Source organism: Siniperca chuatsi, linkage group LG10 (genome assembly GCF_020085105.1).
Source record: "Siniperca chuatsi isolate FFG_IHB_CAS linkage group LG10, ASM2008510v1, whole genome shotgun sequence".
NCBI classification, from domain to species: Eukaryota; Metazoa; Chordata; class Actinopteri; order Centrarchiformes; family Sinipercidae; genus Siniperca; species Siniperca chuatsi.
This window is the reverse complement of record NC_058051.1, coordinates 15,258,955-15,273,686: the sequence shown is the minus strand read 5'-3', so window position 1 is coordinate 15,273,686 and position 14,732 is coordinate 15,258,955. Positions and strand designations below refer to the sequence as shown.

General features: G+C 41.8%; 2 protein-coding genes across 5 annotated transcripts in view; both read left to right on the top strand.

Moving 5' to 3' along the window:
• The first annotated feature begins 1,193 nt into the window (after nt 1-1,193).
• On the top strand, nt 1,194-5,804 carry mmp9 (matrix metallopeptidase 9). Its single transcript, XM_044212300.1, has 13 exons — nt 1,194-1,543; nt 1,857-2,095; nt 2,274-2,422; nt 2,552-2,680; nt 2,798-2,971; nt 3,090-3,263; nt 3,358-3,531; nt 3,634-3,789; nt 3,882-4,098; nt 4,188-4,327; nt 4,418-4,568; nt 4,811-4,914; nt 5,050-5,804. Exons 1-13 carry the CDS (start codon nt 1,406-1,408, stop codon nt 5,172-5,174), a joined length of 2,070 nt encoding a protein of 689 aa, XP_044068235.1. The 5' UTR covers nt 1,194-1,405; the 3' UTR covers nt 5,175-5,804.
• Nucleotides 5,805-7,334: 1,530 nt separating this feature from the next.
• Nucleotides 7,335-14,732, top strand: part of LOC122883516 (zinc finger protein 335-like) — a 13,169-nt gene continuing 5,771 nt past the window's right edge. The window contains exons 1-16 of one of the 4 annotated variants that reach the window (XM_044212299.1): nt 7,335-7,489; nt 9,130-9,323; nt 9,498-9,774; nt 9,898-9,975; nt 10,302-11,432; nt 11,554-11,736; nt 11,849-12,013; nt 12,120-12,375; nt 12,471-12,648; nt 12,746-12,858; nt 12,964-12,982; nt 13,174-13,290; nt 13,783-13,859; nt 14,053-14,213; nt 14,338-14,558; nt 14,681-14,732. The exon at nt 14,681-14,732 is cut by the window's right edge and continues 48 nt beyond it. In XM_044212299.1, coding sequence (XP_044068234.1) covers nt 9,132-9,323; nt 9,498-9,774; nt 9,898-9,975; nt 10,302-11,432; nt 11,554-11,736; nt 11,849-12,013; nt 12,120-12,375; nt 12,471-12,648; nt 12,746-12,858; nt 12,964-12,982; nt 13,174-13,290; nt 13,783-13,859; nt 14,053-14,213; nt 14,338-14,558; nt 14,681-14,732 — 3,220 coding nt within the window. In that variant the 5' untranslated portion in view covers nt 7,335-7,489; nt 9,130-9,131. Of the gene's footprint in view, nt 7,490-7,717; nt 7,742-8,313; nt 9,045-9,129; nt 9,324-9,497; nt 9,775-9,897; nt 9,976-10,301; nt 11,433-11,553; nt 11,737-11,848; nt 12,014-12,116; nt 12,376-12,470; nt 12,649-12,745; nt 12,859-12,963; nt 12,983-13,173; nt 13,291-13,782; nt 13,860-14,052; nt 14,214-14,337; nt 14,559-14,680 lie in introns of those variants that run through there. The other 3 variants (XM_044212296.1, XM_044212298.1, XM_044212297.1) reach the window with 3 other exon arrangements.

The window sequence follows — 14,732 nt, the reverse complement described above, 5'->3', positions numbered from 1 at the left end:
TCTGCAGCTTTGGCCATTCACGTGGGAACGCAGTGAGTCATGATATGCTGGCTGAGACACATCCTTACCCACAACACCTTGAAACTCACATACCTCAAAATATCAACATACAGTATGTCCACTATACACTACTACACATAACTGGATTATAGATTAGCCGATGCACAAGTTGTTCTTTAGAATAAAAAGTAAAGATGTTTCTGTGTTGTTTATTTTGACATATAGCTCAATGATAAGATCCTCTTTGTAGGAGAATCACAGAACCACTCTGTGCAATACTCATTGCCAAATGAGGTGTATAAATCATTGCTAATAAATTGGGTCACTCTGGGGATGTTGCATCAGCAACAGTGTATAGTGATGATGAAGCAGGTAGTTCCCGAAAATCAGGCCAACAACAATAATGTAATACTGCAAAGATTCAGACATAGGGATTTCTCAATCACCATCATCATAATCATTTGTCATAAAAAATTAAAAACATTTTATTCAAGAAATATAGACAATCAAAGGTTTACCATCTTAGAAAATAAAACCTGGGATATTTGCCCAATTTTTCCATAAGAATCTACTTTTGGCTTTACCTACTTTGACATTTTATTCAGTATCCAACTATAGATTAAGAGGAAACAAATCACTATTTATGAAAAAAGTGGAACCAAACTTTTTTATATCCTTACTTTGAGCATAGAAATAGTGTCTGGCTGGGTCCCATGACGAGTGTGTTGCACTCATGTAAAAATACATAAACATTTCAAGAAGAGCTTTTCGCATGAATTACAAGGTTATTCCATGAAAGTGTTTTATACCAGTTTTTATGATGTAAATTCTTAAGATAATAGCAACTTTAAGGACTTTCAAAGTAATTTGGGTTGTTTGTGTGGGTTTTGTGTGCCAGCATGTATTACTTTATTAACATAATGTGAATCCAACCATAATAATTTGCCATAATTTGTCTCATCTACCACTGCCACTGTTCACTCAATACCACGCCCTTCCAGCTTGAAATATCTCCAAAAAAGAACAATTAGTTAACCACCCATTAGCTGTTAGGTAAAGCTAAATGTGGATATTTTGGAAATTCCCCATACTCATTCAACCAATACAGTCTGTCATCATGTAGGTGGGAGGGTTGAGGTTAGTAGTAGGCGGGAGCAGGGTTAAGTGACTAAGACGTTATGTTGCATAAAAACAAGGTCCACAACCCCAACCAAGAGCACAAAGCAGAGACAACAACAAGAGCCACCAGTCAAAACAAAGAGGGAAGCCAGCACTGACGGACAAACACTTGATCTTCAGCGGAGAAGCTTTAGAACTTTTTTGTCTAACTGAGCACTTGCTCACTGCAACGCTCTCAGTAAATCTTTTTTGTTCCATTTTGCAGCAACCTACAGTAGATCTCATCATGAGATGCTGTGCTTTAGCAGTGTGTTTAGTTTTGGGGATAAGCATGCAGGATGGATGGAGCCTTCCCCTCAAGTCCGTCTTTGTCACCTTCCCAGGAGACATCATCAAAAACATGACTGATTCGGAGCTGGCAGAAGTGAGTAACAGATGGTTAATTTTTTTCTTGATAGAGTGAAATTCCAAAAACAGTGTGCAAACAAGCTGTGCGAGGAAGTAATTACCTGAACAGAGATCTATCCCAATCACAATGTTAATGAAAAGACAATTATTTTCTTCTAAATTCAAGCTATATGAGGGTGTTACAGTGAGAGCGGGTGTCACAAAAACACTAGGATAGAAATAATTTTCCAAACTAAAGTTTACTTCATAAGGACCCACTCTAACCTGCTCATCAGACGATATAATCTACCCGGACTCATTAACGTGGTTTCTCATGTTTCTCCTGCCAGAGTTATCTGAAGAAGTTTGGCTACATGGACACGCTGCAGCGCAGTGGCTTCCAGTCTATGGTGTCCACCTCCAAGGCTTTGAAGAGGATGCAGAGGCAGATGGGGCTGGAGGAGACCGGAGAGCTGGATAAGTCCACCCTAGAGGCCATGAAACATCCTCGTTGTGGGGTTCCTGATGTGGCCAACTACAAAACATTTGACGGAGACCTCAAATGGGACAGTCACGATGTCACTTATAGGTGAGTAGAGAGAAAGAATCTATTACTAGGGTTGATGACATTATAATGCTTGTGCTTTGTAATGCAAGACACCACATACAAAGTCTCTGATGAATATATATCACCAAGTATCTCCACTTACATTCTATTATTTATTTAAATGTTATAAATAATAGTGTCATTCTGCTCTTCTCCACAGGATCCTTAACTATTCCCCAGACATACAGAGCTCTCTGACTGATGATGCCTTTGCCAGAGCCTTCAAGGTGTGGAGTGATGTGACCCCTCTCACCTTTACCCGCCTGTTTGATGGGACAGCTGACATCATGATATCATTTGGAAAAGCCGGTGTGTGTTTGTACGGTGGTCATTTCATCTGTGTCTTGTTCATATTGATGTCACATACTTGAATTGTAATTTTATACTAAACACAAGTGTAAAATCAAAGACTGATGTGTAATTTAATTTTCTATTCAGACCACGGAGACCCATACCCATTTGATGGTAAGGATGGTCTTCTGGCCCATGCTTATCCCCCTGGTAAGGGTGTGCAGGGAGATGCCCACTTTGATGATGATGAATACTGGACTTTGGGAACAGGACCAGGTAAGCAGACATATCAATCAAGATATTATTCCACCAAAACAATTAATGTGAGGTTGTCTCCCCCTAGTGTTCACTTTATACATTGCATTAAATGTGTGAATTTGTCTGTCACTTAAGTTGTGAAGACTCTCTATGGGAATGCGGATGGTGCCATGTGCCACTTCCCCTTCACTTTTGAGGGCAAATCCTACTCCACCTGTACCACTGATGGCCGTCCGGACAACCTGCCATGGTGCGCCACCACAGCTGACTACAGCACAGACCAGAAATACGGCTTCTGCCCAAGTGAACGTAAGCTTGACAATTTATTCTGCCAAGGAAATCATAGGTCAGAAGTCAGCCAGATGAGGGAATTTGCTTTTGACTCGCTTCACCCGCTCATCCTTGCCCCTAATTCTCATCCTGACAGTTCTTTACACATTTGGAGGAAATGCCGACGGAGCTAAGTGTGTCTTCCCTTTCATCTTTCTGGGAGAGACATATGACAGCTGTACCACAGAGGGCCGCAGCGATGGCTACCGCTGGTGTGCCACCACAGACAACTTTGACAGGGACGTAAAATATGGATTCTGTCCCAGTCGTGGTGAGTGACACTGACAGGAACCACAATGCATAAACAATGTGGAGTGCTGCCACAATGGCTTGTTTTCTTACTGTTGTTGTCTTTGTTTGGCCAGACACCGCTGTAACCGGAGGAAATTCTGAGGGAGAGCCCTGCCACTTCCCCTTTGAGTTCCTGGGTAAAACGTATGACTCCTGTACTAGTGAGGGACGAGGAGATGGCAAGTTGTGGTGCAGTACCACTGCCAGCTATGATGATGACAAGAAATGGGGCTTCTGTCCTGACCAGGGTGAGTAAAATGAATATAAGACAGAATGATGAGTAGGTAAAATGCTATAGATATGTATTAACCCTCGTCATTCATTAATATTCCTTACTGTATGTGTTCCAGGTTACAGTCTGTTCCTGGTGGCAGCCCATGAGTTTGGACATGCCCTTGGCCTGGATCATTCCAACATAAGAGATGCCCTCATGTACCCAATGTACAGCTATGTGGAAGACTTCTCCCTGCATGAAGACGACATTGAAGGCATTCAATATCTCTACGGTAAGGACATGACAAACTGCTTTATCATGCAAACTCACATGAAAATATTTAATTTTCCAACTACTCTCAACCAACGCTATTTCTTTTTTCAGGACCCAAAACAGGCCCCACTGCCTTCCCCCCTCAGCCCAACACCCCCACCACAGTCCCCTACCCAGACCCTGATAATACTGACCCTACAAATGAACCTAGACCCACTGAACCCACCACCACTACAAGATCTGTGGATCCGACCAAAGATGCCTGCAAGTTCACCAAATTCGACGCCATCACTGTGATTGAGGGAGAACTACATTTCTTCAAGGATGGGTGAGCGAGTCAGTCTATTCTAAGGAGTAAAAACAGCAACTTGAACAAAAACTGGAAGTGATGTGCTAATTTTATGTGTTGATCAACAGACATTACTGGAAGACGTCCAGCAGCAGCGATGGAGGACCCACGGGACCATTTTCTATTTCTGAGAGGTGGCCAGTTCTGCCAGCAGTCATTGATTCTGCCTTTGAGGACCTTCTGAGCAGGAAATTGTACTTCTTCTCAGGTAATAAAGCTTTATACAGTGTATAAGGTACCACTAACACTTGCACCAAAATTGCAGACAATTTTCATAATGATAATTTTCTTTCTATAGGGACCCGATTCTGGGTGTACACAGGGCAGAATGTTCTGGGTCCCCGCAGCATAGAGAAGCTCGGCCTCCCCAACAGCATTCAGAAGGTGGAGGGAGCACTGCAGAGGGGTAGAGGCAAAGTGCTGCTCTTCAGTGGGGAGAACTTCTGGAGGTGAGTTAAAATTGTGCCTTCAGCATATTTAAATCTGGAAGGTTGGGAAACCCTGTCTGCTCTTGACAATTATTACATCTTTGAGCAAGCCAGTTAAACCCCACCTCCACTGTGGTTATCCAGTCAACCAGACTGTTGAAATAAGCTTGTTTACAACATAATCAAAGTCTGCGATTTAAAATGAGGACGACTGATTGTTTTTGCCATTTTTTTAATAACATTCTTTGGTATGATTAACACAGGCTTGATGTGAAGGGACAGAATATCGACAGAGGGTACCCCAAATACACAGACGCTGTCTTTGGTGGCATCCCCAATGATGCTCATGATGTGTTCCAGTACAAAGGTAAATAAAACCTGACCATTTCAAATATTTATCCCCTCAGCTCAATAAAGAAAATTAGCAAATAACAGTAGATTGTTGCATGTAAGAATCCTCATTTTGTATTATAGTGATTTAATTTAAATATTTCTGCTTTAGGTCACGTGTACTTCTGCCGGGACCGCTTCTACTGGCGTATGAATTCCCGCAGGCAGGTGGATCGTGTTGGCTATGTGAAATATGACCTTCTTAAGTGCTCAGATTCTTCAAGCACTAGCTACTGAGGCAATGAACACACAGCGATGAGCAGGAAATCGTCTGTAATGTGGTAGTACCCATTTCTCTCTCCTGCGCAGGTGTCAGGGAGAATGTGATGCAGTATTTGTGTATAGCACCTGTTGTATGATGTGTGTGCTTTCTGAGATGTGAATGATTGGCCATCATTGATGTTGGCTAATTTTAAAACATACAGCATTGGTCTAAAAATAAGTCCAAGTCCCAAAGGAAAGCAAAGCAAGTTGCTATCTTTGGCACTACCCTGCCCTCTGTCTGTTAATCTGTGAACTTTTAGGTTATGATGGTCTAAAATTTAAGCCATAACCACAACTAAAATATTCTCAAAAGCTATCTGGATGAGATTACAAGATTGCTAAATAATTTCTTTATGTCTGACAGGTTCAGACTCTTAACATTATTTGATTATTTTGGTATTTATAGCAATATCTAATATTATTTTTTATGTCCTGAAGCTTGTTTGTTTTGTATAACTCTGTGTGTGTATTTCTGAAAATGGCTTCAAAGCCAATTACTTGCACTGGAAGACGATCTATGTCTCCTTCACTGAAACTATTTATGAGACTGATATGTTTTGTATCAAAGTTTTAACTTTCAATGCAATAAACATTCCATGAGAACTACCTGTCACTGTCATCTGTCTCAATAGCTGACTAAAACACTTGATAAACTCACATGCACATGGATTATCAGACAACACTATCATGCCCACACCCTATATTATTCGACAGTTGAATCTACGTTCCCACAACAGCAAAATATACACATATAAGACACTGCCTGGGCAATAGAAATGTTAGCACTTTATGCTGTGCGTATCGAGTAGCTACAGGCTTCTTCTTCTGATGTTTTATGGCGGTTGGCAAACAGCTTTTGGTGCCACCTTCTGAAATGGAGTGTGGATCAGACTGGTCTTAAGCCTTCCCTATATTCTTCTTCTAAGTCCTGTCTTTTCCAAAAAACTAAATATTGCCTTGTACCCCACATGCCCTGAGTTCAATTGAAGTAACTCCTTTATTCCAAACTTGATGCGATCTCTTCCCAGTTTGTTTTTTAGCATGTCTTTCCTGCTCGTACCTAGGACAACTGATAATTACATGTTCTACAGTTTCCTGTATGTTACAATACTCATGCATACCAGTCCCATGTTTACCAATTATCTTAATTGTACTATTAAGACCAGTATGCCCAAACCTCATTCTCGAAATAATGTCTTCTTTTTTTGTTCTACTAGTTTCTCTCATTTCTCCTACTTTCTTTTGGATACTATAGTAATGTCTACCTTTGGTTTCCCTGTTCCAAATTTCCTGCCATTTCTGTTTCATTTCTACTTTGATTATGCTTTTAACTTCAGCCTTACTATAATTTACTGTCATATTTACTTCTACTTTCTTAGTTGCATCTTTTGCATATTTATCTGCCAATGAATTTCCCTCTACCCCTATGTGTGCTGGAATCCAGATGAATTTCACCATTTCTCCTGTTTTCGTAATTCTGAAGATAGTTTGAGCTATTTCCAGCATAATGTCCTGTCTTGCTTCTGCCTGTATACTCTTGAAACTGGTTAACACACTACTAGAATTTTAACCTATTAACACTTTGCCTGGTTTGACTCTTTCTGTCCACTCAAGGGCTAAAAGAATAGCCAGCATTCCCCCTGTAAATTATTATCTACTTTTGATGCATCAGTGTATATTGTAATATACTCAGAGTAATTCCCCTCTATATATCTGCTAACTTGGTTCCTATCTATATTTCTTTCTTCTATTCCAAAAGGCGCAGGTCCACCACTATCTCTCCTAATACCCAAGGTGGGACAACGGTACAGTGGGGCTTAACATTATATCCCCTCTCCCTATTCCATTAGCTGTATTTCCTATCGTTTAACCGAAGCTCTTGATTTGTGTTTTTTCTTTCTCTTGGCATGGTTTTATATCTACAGTCGATTGAAACAACGGCCCTAAGTGGATGCATATTACTCCGCATCCAATTGCGTGATACGCCTTCCTCTAAAAACAATAGTCCACTAAGTGATAATGTACATCACATTTACCGAATATCTGAAGCAACGGATGACGACCAATCTATCAGTAAACACAAACAGTTAAAACTGGTAAATATATCAATGTTTGCTGAAACAATGAACATTTCAACAAAAATAATAAATAAGATCCGGTTGCACGGACAGGAAGCAAGGAAAGTCTCATGGCGCCCGACTAGAATGAAGCAACAATTATCGGTTACTAATTTCTGTTCTGTATAGCGCATCTACACTGAAGTATACTTTTCTACTCGAAAATACAAGGTAAGAAAAAGGCGTGGAGATTCCCGGAGAAGTAAAATATTTTCATTTTCTTCAGGGAGAGCATTTGGGCGATCTGCCGCAGCTGAGGCCCTCGAGGTCCCCAGTAGAGCTTTCAGAATGCCTGAGTGTAAAAGGGGGTTGCCTGGTGTAAAATGGCGACGCGGAGCAGGCAGGGTGAAGGGCAGCTAGGCCCGTTTTAAAACGGCTAACGCACGTTGTGTTGGAAGCTGTTATACCCGATATGTCGACTTGGTTAGATCAGTGACGTGTTCTTCATTTAATAGCGTTATCCTGTCCAATCACTTAAAATATCATCGTATAAGTGGGAGACATTTATATCTGTTTTGCAGCCTTCTCAGACAAGATACTGAACTGACAACAATGCTGGTTAGCCAGCTAATAGCTAACGTTAGCTGTTCTGGTTCGTTAGCATCACATTTCTGAATAACTAACGTTACTGCTGACCAGGGCTGGTGCCATTTAACAAATACAGTCATACTTGACCAGTTAATACGTGAGCTCTTAATCCAAAGATTAGAGACCTTGAATTCATACCAACGTTGACATCCTTGAGTAAATACATGTCATATAGCTAACGTTAATGCACAGACATGAAAGGCATTATCTTCGGAAACGCTAACGTTATTTGAACAGACAAACTCCTGACCAGTTGGTTCAAAGTTTTCCGAAGTAACGTTAAACATTGTTCTATACACTAATCACAAAGTGATGGATAACGAACTCAACATCCTTTACTGAAGTTAATGTAGGAACATTTGTAAACAATACTCTGGAACAAACGATCTGCATTCAAGCCTTTAAGTCTAAACATATTAGTTGTTTTTGTACAATTGTACATTGTACAGCCCTTAGGTGTATTGGAGTAAAAGTATAAAGTCTCCCAAAATGAAAAGTGACAATAAGTTACATCAAAACTGTTAAAGTGTAGCTGAGTAAATGTAGTTTGTTACTTTCCACCCCTGGATAGTAGTATTGCTCAGTTAGCTATTTAAAATTTTCCATGTGCAAATTTGGTATGAAGGAATTTACATTCCTACAAACCCATCATTGGGTTTCCATATAAAAGACCTCATTAGGACACACTAAATGTAAACTGTGTACACAATTCAAAGCAACCTTAAAAACAGGGGAACTAGACCACAAAAACTCCAGAGTTAATTGCCAGTTGGTTGCCCATCTGTTAGAGTTAATGACAGATAGGCAACATACAGTAACATTAAGAAAAATAATATTTGATAGAACATCTTCTCTTCATTACTTAGGTTACTTTTTCCAACATTATACATCCTTACTTCCTCACATTTACTTCTGTTTTTCCTACTAGGATGTGTACAGGTCTTGAAGCTCTTAATATTTGTTTTAAAAGTTATTCCATTCCATACTTTGCTGTTTTATCTAGTTACAAATGGGCAAGTATAACATATCTTAAGTTGCTTAAGTTTAAGTAACACTAATGACAGAGAGCGCTGTCCTATGGCAAGCAACCAAGGAACTAGACATTAACTGTATTCATCTTAACACAATGAACTTGCAGGTAACTTAAGGCATGCTTTAAAGATGACACAAACTTGATATTAAATAAAATTGATATTGAGTTTATGTTTCCTTTTTGTGGATAGTAATGGATTCGGAGGAGAATGAGGTGGAGAGCAGCAGTGATGCAGGTCCCTCAGGAATGGAGGAGCCGTCTGAAAGCGGCATGGGTATGGAGTCATCGGAGGCCATGTCTGCAGACAGCAGTGATGCTGCTGCCTCTCATGCACAGGCCCCAGAGTCTGACTGCCATGTGGGACAGAGCTCAGAGGGACTTGTGGTAAGTTTTTTTTTTTTTTTTAAATTTAAATAAAAGAAGAAGATGATTTTGTGTTCATATGGGGGAGAAAACATCCATATACTAAAGGCAACAAAACCAGGTATAGCAGTTAGGCATTTGTCATGACAAAAGTTTCTTGATATCGCCATCATGTTCTTTCCCCTCATTTTGAAGGTGTTCATCCCAGAAACCAGCTCCAGTACAGATGCAAGAGTTTCATCAGTCCACCTCCCAGACTCCTCCTCAGTGGCCCAGTCCACCAGCGTGTCCAGCGTCTCAACAGTGACTCAGTCAGTGCTGGTGTCTGAGTCAGCTCAAGTGCTGGTCCACTCCAGTGCTGTGTCTGAAGGAGCCATGATGGTTTCTGACTCAACAGCTTCTACCTCGTCAGACCTGGGGTCTGCCATTGACAAGATCATAGAGTCCACCATCGGCCCTGACATCATGAATGGTATTTCCACTGATACTCCACTTTCAGTTATATCATAACCTGAGCAGCTTTAAGGTTGTGTCAGTTTGATTAGTTTACCATAAAGTAGCAGATATCTGATCCTGTCTACTGTTCCTCTATTAGGTTGCATAGCTGTGACCAGTGCAGAAGATGGAGGTGCAGAAACAACCCAGTATCTGATATTACAAGGACCAGATGATGGTAAGTGTGCTATTGTTACTGTTAGCTCATTAATTCTTCAACCCATTTCAAAACAAGTTAATGAGAAAATTATCGCCATGTTTATACACAATAGAAACAATATACTGAATACTCTGGTGGGATGTTACTCAGACAGCATTTATTTATAGAGCAGATAAATGATTTAACCTTTCTGTCTCAACTTATGACCTGACTTTATTTTAGTCCTCTAACAGGTGAGTTTTCATTTAAGTAATTTAAAATACACTTAAGTTGATTACACACAGTATGGGAATCATTTTTAATAAATTATGTACAATCAATCTATATGTATTTGTCCGCTGTAGGTGCTCCTATGGTAGCCCAGATGTCATCTTCGGCCCTCTCTGATCGTATAGCCATAGAAGCTCTTGCAGAAGGCCCCACGTCCACCTGCCTAGACCAGGGAGATCTGCAGGCCAACCTTGAACCTGACCAGCCCGACGATCAGCCTGGTCACTCGGGTTACCCAGAGGACAGCAGCAGTCAGCCTGATCAGCCCCAGCATTCCCACCCCTCCCAGTACATGGACTGCAGTGCAGATGGTCCAGACCAGACAGGGGCGTTTTCATCTTCCTATGTGGAGTGTTCAGGCGAGGAACCTGACCAGACACGCTCCCAGTCAGGTTTCCCTGACTACAGCGGGGACAACAGTGACCAGGACCTGCCTGGTTACGTGGAATGCAGTGGGGCTGACTCAAACCCTACCAGCCGAGGTCATTACGTGGTGGAGTGCAGCGCTGGGTATCTGGAGTGTGCGGTGGACGATGGAGAGCAACCACATCATTCACGCAGTTACATTGACAGTAGTGCAGACCACCGGACCCAGACAAGTCGGGGGTATGAGGCTGAGTATGGAGGGGAGTGTGTTGCAGCTGCAGACTCTGAGCAACCAGGTTGTTCTCGGTATCAGGCAAGGGACGATGATGAAGATGATGAGCAGAACCAGGATCCAGATCAGCCGCAGCACTCCCAACAGCAGCCCCAGCACTCCTGTTACATGGAAAGTAGCAATGGCCCAGAAGCCTCTCTCTATGCCGATGACAGCTCCTCATCAGACCACCTTCTGGCAGACACGGCAGGTTCAGGCGGGCTTCCTGAGGCATTGGAGTGCAGCGAGAGCCAGCCTGGGCCCTACATCAGCAGCAGTGGGACATATACCTCTAATCCAGAGCTTGAGCTGGCCCAACAGTGCTCACCCAGCCAAGAGGATCCCCAAGGCTCCCAGGGCCCTCAGGATGAAGCTGGGCTGGTCAGGGAGATGGAGACATCAACAGTGGCAGAAGGCTCCGGAGACAGACCACCAAACCTAGCAGAGTTGGAGGAGATGATGGAAGTAGTGATTGTACAGCAGTTCAAGTGTAAGATGTGTCCATACAAGAGTGCCTCCAAAGACACACTCATTAACCACATGAGAGACAAACACTTCAAACCTGCAGGTAAGGTACAGAAGTATGGTTGATTATGTATCACAAAGACATATCACTTGGACTGTACGTTCTCGGATTTAAAACATTTTTTTAATTAAAAAATGTTTGTGGTATAATGTCTGGTTTTCAGGGGACATGTCAAAGAAGCGTAAACGTGGACGGCCTCCTAAAAGTGAGACGTTAGCCCGCCGCCAGGCAGAGAGGGAGGAAGCTGAAGAGAAGAAGGCAGCAAAGGTGAAGGCTGCTGAGTCCCAACAAGCAGAAGAAGAGGAGGATGATATTGTAGATGCTGGTGCTATTGATGATCCTGAAGGTCAGTGAGGAAGATTTTCATAGCATCCCAAGCAGATAGTTCATTAGCATCCATAATTTTCTGACTTAGTGAATGAGTGAAAGGATAAGAATCACATTCACTTTATCCCCAGAGGATAGTGATTACAACCCAGCAGAAGAGGACGGCAATGGAAGACCACCTGCCATTCTGAAGAGGCCCGCTCCTCCTATCTCTTCATCCTCTCAAGGGCGTCCTCGACGTAAGGTTGGCCGTCCGAGGAAGTACAGCCTTTTAGAAGAAGGCTACAGCGGCAAAGGTCGGTTTTCACTTTTGACAAAGCAAAAAACTAAACAAAACAGCCTAGCACTGCACAGAGAGCCTACACACGCTTACACTTCAGGTTTGCTTTTTTGTTGCAGAAGGAGAGAGTATTGCTAAGAAGCCCAGTGTTAGTGCGGATGCTAGTGCACCTGAAGAGGCAAGCTCTTCTGGGTTAAACAATGGTCCTGCTATGGTGACGGATGGAGACACAGCCGAGGCAGCAATAAGCCAATCAGATTCTGAGAACAAAGACCCGTCATCCAACACACAGCCAGAGGAGGAGTTCTTCTCGAGGAAACGCGGCCGACCTTCCAAGCGCTTCCTGCGTAAGAAGTATAAGAAGTATATAAATCGAAAGTAAGTATCAAATTATTAAATAACATTGTGTTACAAATAGTATTAAATGACTTTCACAATAAGCTAATTGCTTCTTTCACTTGATTATCTTCCAGTCGGTACTATAAATCCCTCAAACCGCTCCTGAGACCTCACAACTGCTGGATCTGTGGCTCACGCTTCCTCACTCAAGAAGATTTGCGCTTCCATGTGGACTCTCATGAAGGCAACGACCCAGAGCTCTTTAAGTGCCTCCAGTGCAACTATCGCTGCAAGCGCTGGTCCTCACTCAAGGTCATTGGCAATAAAGCAGGTCACAGCATGCAAGTTAACCTCAGTTTACATGCAAGTTTGCACAGTGTCCTAAAAGTCCTGCGGGCTACTTTTGCAGGAACACATGTTCAATCATGAGGGTACCAAGCCATTCAAGTGTGAGGAGTGTGATTACACAAGTGTCTACAGGAAAGATGTAATTCGACACTCAGCAGTCCACAACAAAGAGAAGTAAGTAACTCAGACCACATACAGTACATACAAAATAAATTATTCCTAATCCAGAACACATTTTGCAGGTTTTTAAATATTGTTACTTTCTTTTCCATCCTACAGAAAAAGAAAGACTGAGTTGGTAAGACATTTCAGGTCTCCCATATTTGAATGATGGTCAAATGCTAATTAACATGCTCATGGTATAATAATAATAATATGCATTCTTAATGTTGTAGCAGAATTACTGCAGCCCATTTCAGTTTTGGCTGGTTTCTGTCTTTTGGGCCACTTAACTAGTCAACTTTGTGGCTTTTGTGCTCATTCTTGCAGGCACCAAAGGTGTCAGAGTTCCTCTGCCCTGTATGTCACAGGGTTTACCCCATGCAAAAGAGACTGACCCAGCACATGAAGACCCACAGCTCAGAGAAACCACACATGTGTGATAAGGTCAGATAACAAAGGTTGTACAATTGAAGAACACTTATAGAACACAATTTTTTTTATTATGGCACAGAATATTTAAAATTATTACCAACAATTACAAGTGACATGTCACTGTGTTTGAGAAGTGACAACTACAAAAGAGATGTTATTACCTGTTCCTCCCTGTGATTTTTCCGTACATTCTCTGTCAAGCTTACAGTTTATTTTATATTTTATATATAGGTTTTTCTATATAAGATATTCTTGAAAAGGGCAGTAGTTATAATGATTTTTGGGGCAAGATTATTACTCCTGTAAGATGCTGGTTTTATCTCCCTTCCGTCTTTGAATGCATGCTTTACCTGCCCAACAGAACAATTTTGTTATGTAACAATGTTGTGCATAACAGTGACAATCCTTACAGGAAAGTGTGTGCACACATAACTTCATGGACTTTTTTTATCTACTCCGAAGTTCTCCAAAACTCTTGTTGAAGATACCTTTCTGTCTTTGCAGTGTGGCAAATCCTTCAAGAAACGGTACACTTTCAAAATGCACCTACTGACCCACATCCAGAGTCTTGGAGACAGCAAGTCAGTATTGAAAACTTTTATTCTTTTATTGTGTCATGTATCAGTCTGCATTTTGAAAAAACATGAATGTAACAGAATTGTCTGATTAGCAATTCCGGCTAAAATATGCCTTAATGAATCAACATTGGTCATTTTGTTTGATGTTAGTAATGATGATATCATCAAGAATAACTCTTGGATGCGTATGTGCCAGGTTCAAGTGTGAATTTTGCGATTACACTTGTGAAAACAAGAAGCTGCTGCTCAACCATCAACTGTCCCATACCAACGACCGGCCCTTCAAGTGTGACTACTGTAAATACTCCACTTCTAAAGAGGAGTTCCTGGTCTCCCATCTGGCCATCAAACACACAGGTCAGTGTGGCAGAAAGGCTGTCATAAAGTTAATTGAAACTGAGCATGTGTTTATGTTTACCTCATGAATGTAATACTGCACAATACCTATTAACACTGTGTTATAAATGTGTGTCCTCTACAGGAGAGAAGCCTTTCTCCTGTGATATGTGTCACTTCATGACCAAGCACAGGAAGAACTTGCGTCTACATGTTCAGTGTCGCCACCCTGAGGCGTTTGAGGAGTGGTCTGTGGCTCACCCTGAGGAGCCTGTCAGAAGGCGACGCAGACCTTTCTTTACCCTGCAGCAGATAGAGGAGCTCAAACAACAACATGACGACACACAGGGGTTGCAGGACACTATTGTGAGTCTGTTAAAGGTTTTCTGTTATTTATCTCAGGCCCAATTTGGATTTAATTTTAGCATATTTTGTGGCATTGGGGGATGATACGCTGTAACTGTTTTCTAACACCCCTACTTCATTAGGTTGCAGTGGATTCTGCGACACTACAAGCCATGCAGGGCATGGAAAATGCCT

Bases quoted from the DNA above. Each gene is read 5' to 3' on its own strand.
- mmp9 (XM_044212300.1), top strand. From the start codon at position 1,406: ATGAGATGCTGTGCTTTAGCAGTGTGTTTAGTTTTGGGGATAAGCATG. The intron at 3,790-3,881 runs GTAAGGACATGA...TTCTTTTTTCAG, and splicing joins AGGCATTCAATATCTCTACG to GACCCAAAACAGGCCCCACT. The intron at 4,915-5,049 runs GTAAATAAAACC...TTTCTGCTTTAG, and splicing joins TGATGTGTTCCAGTACAAAG to GTCACGTGTACTTCTGCCGG.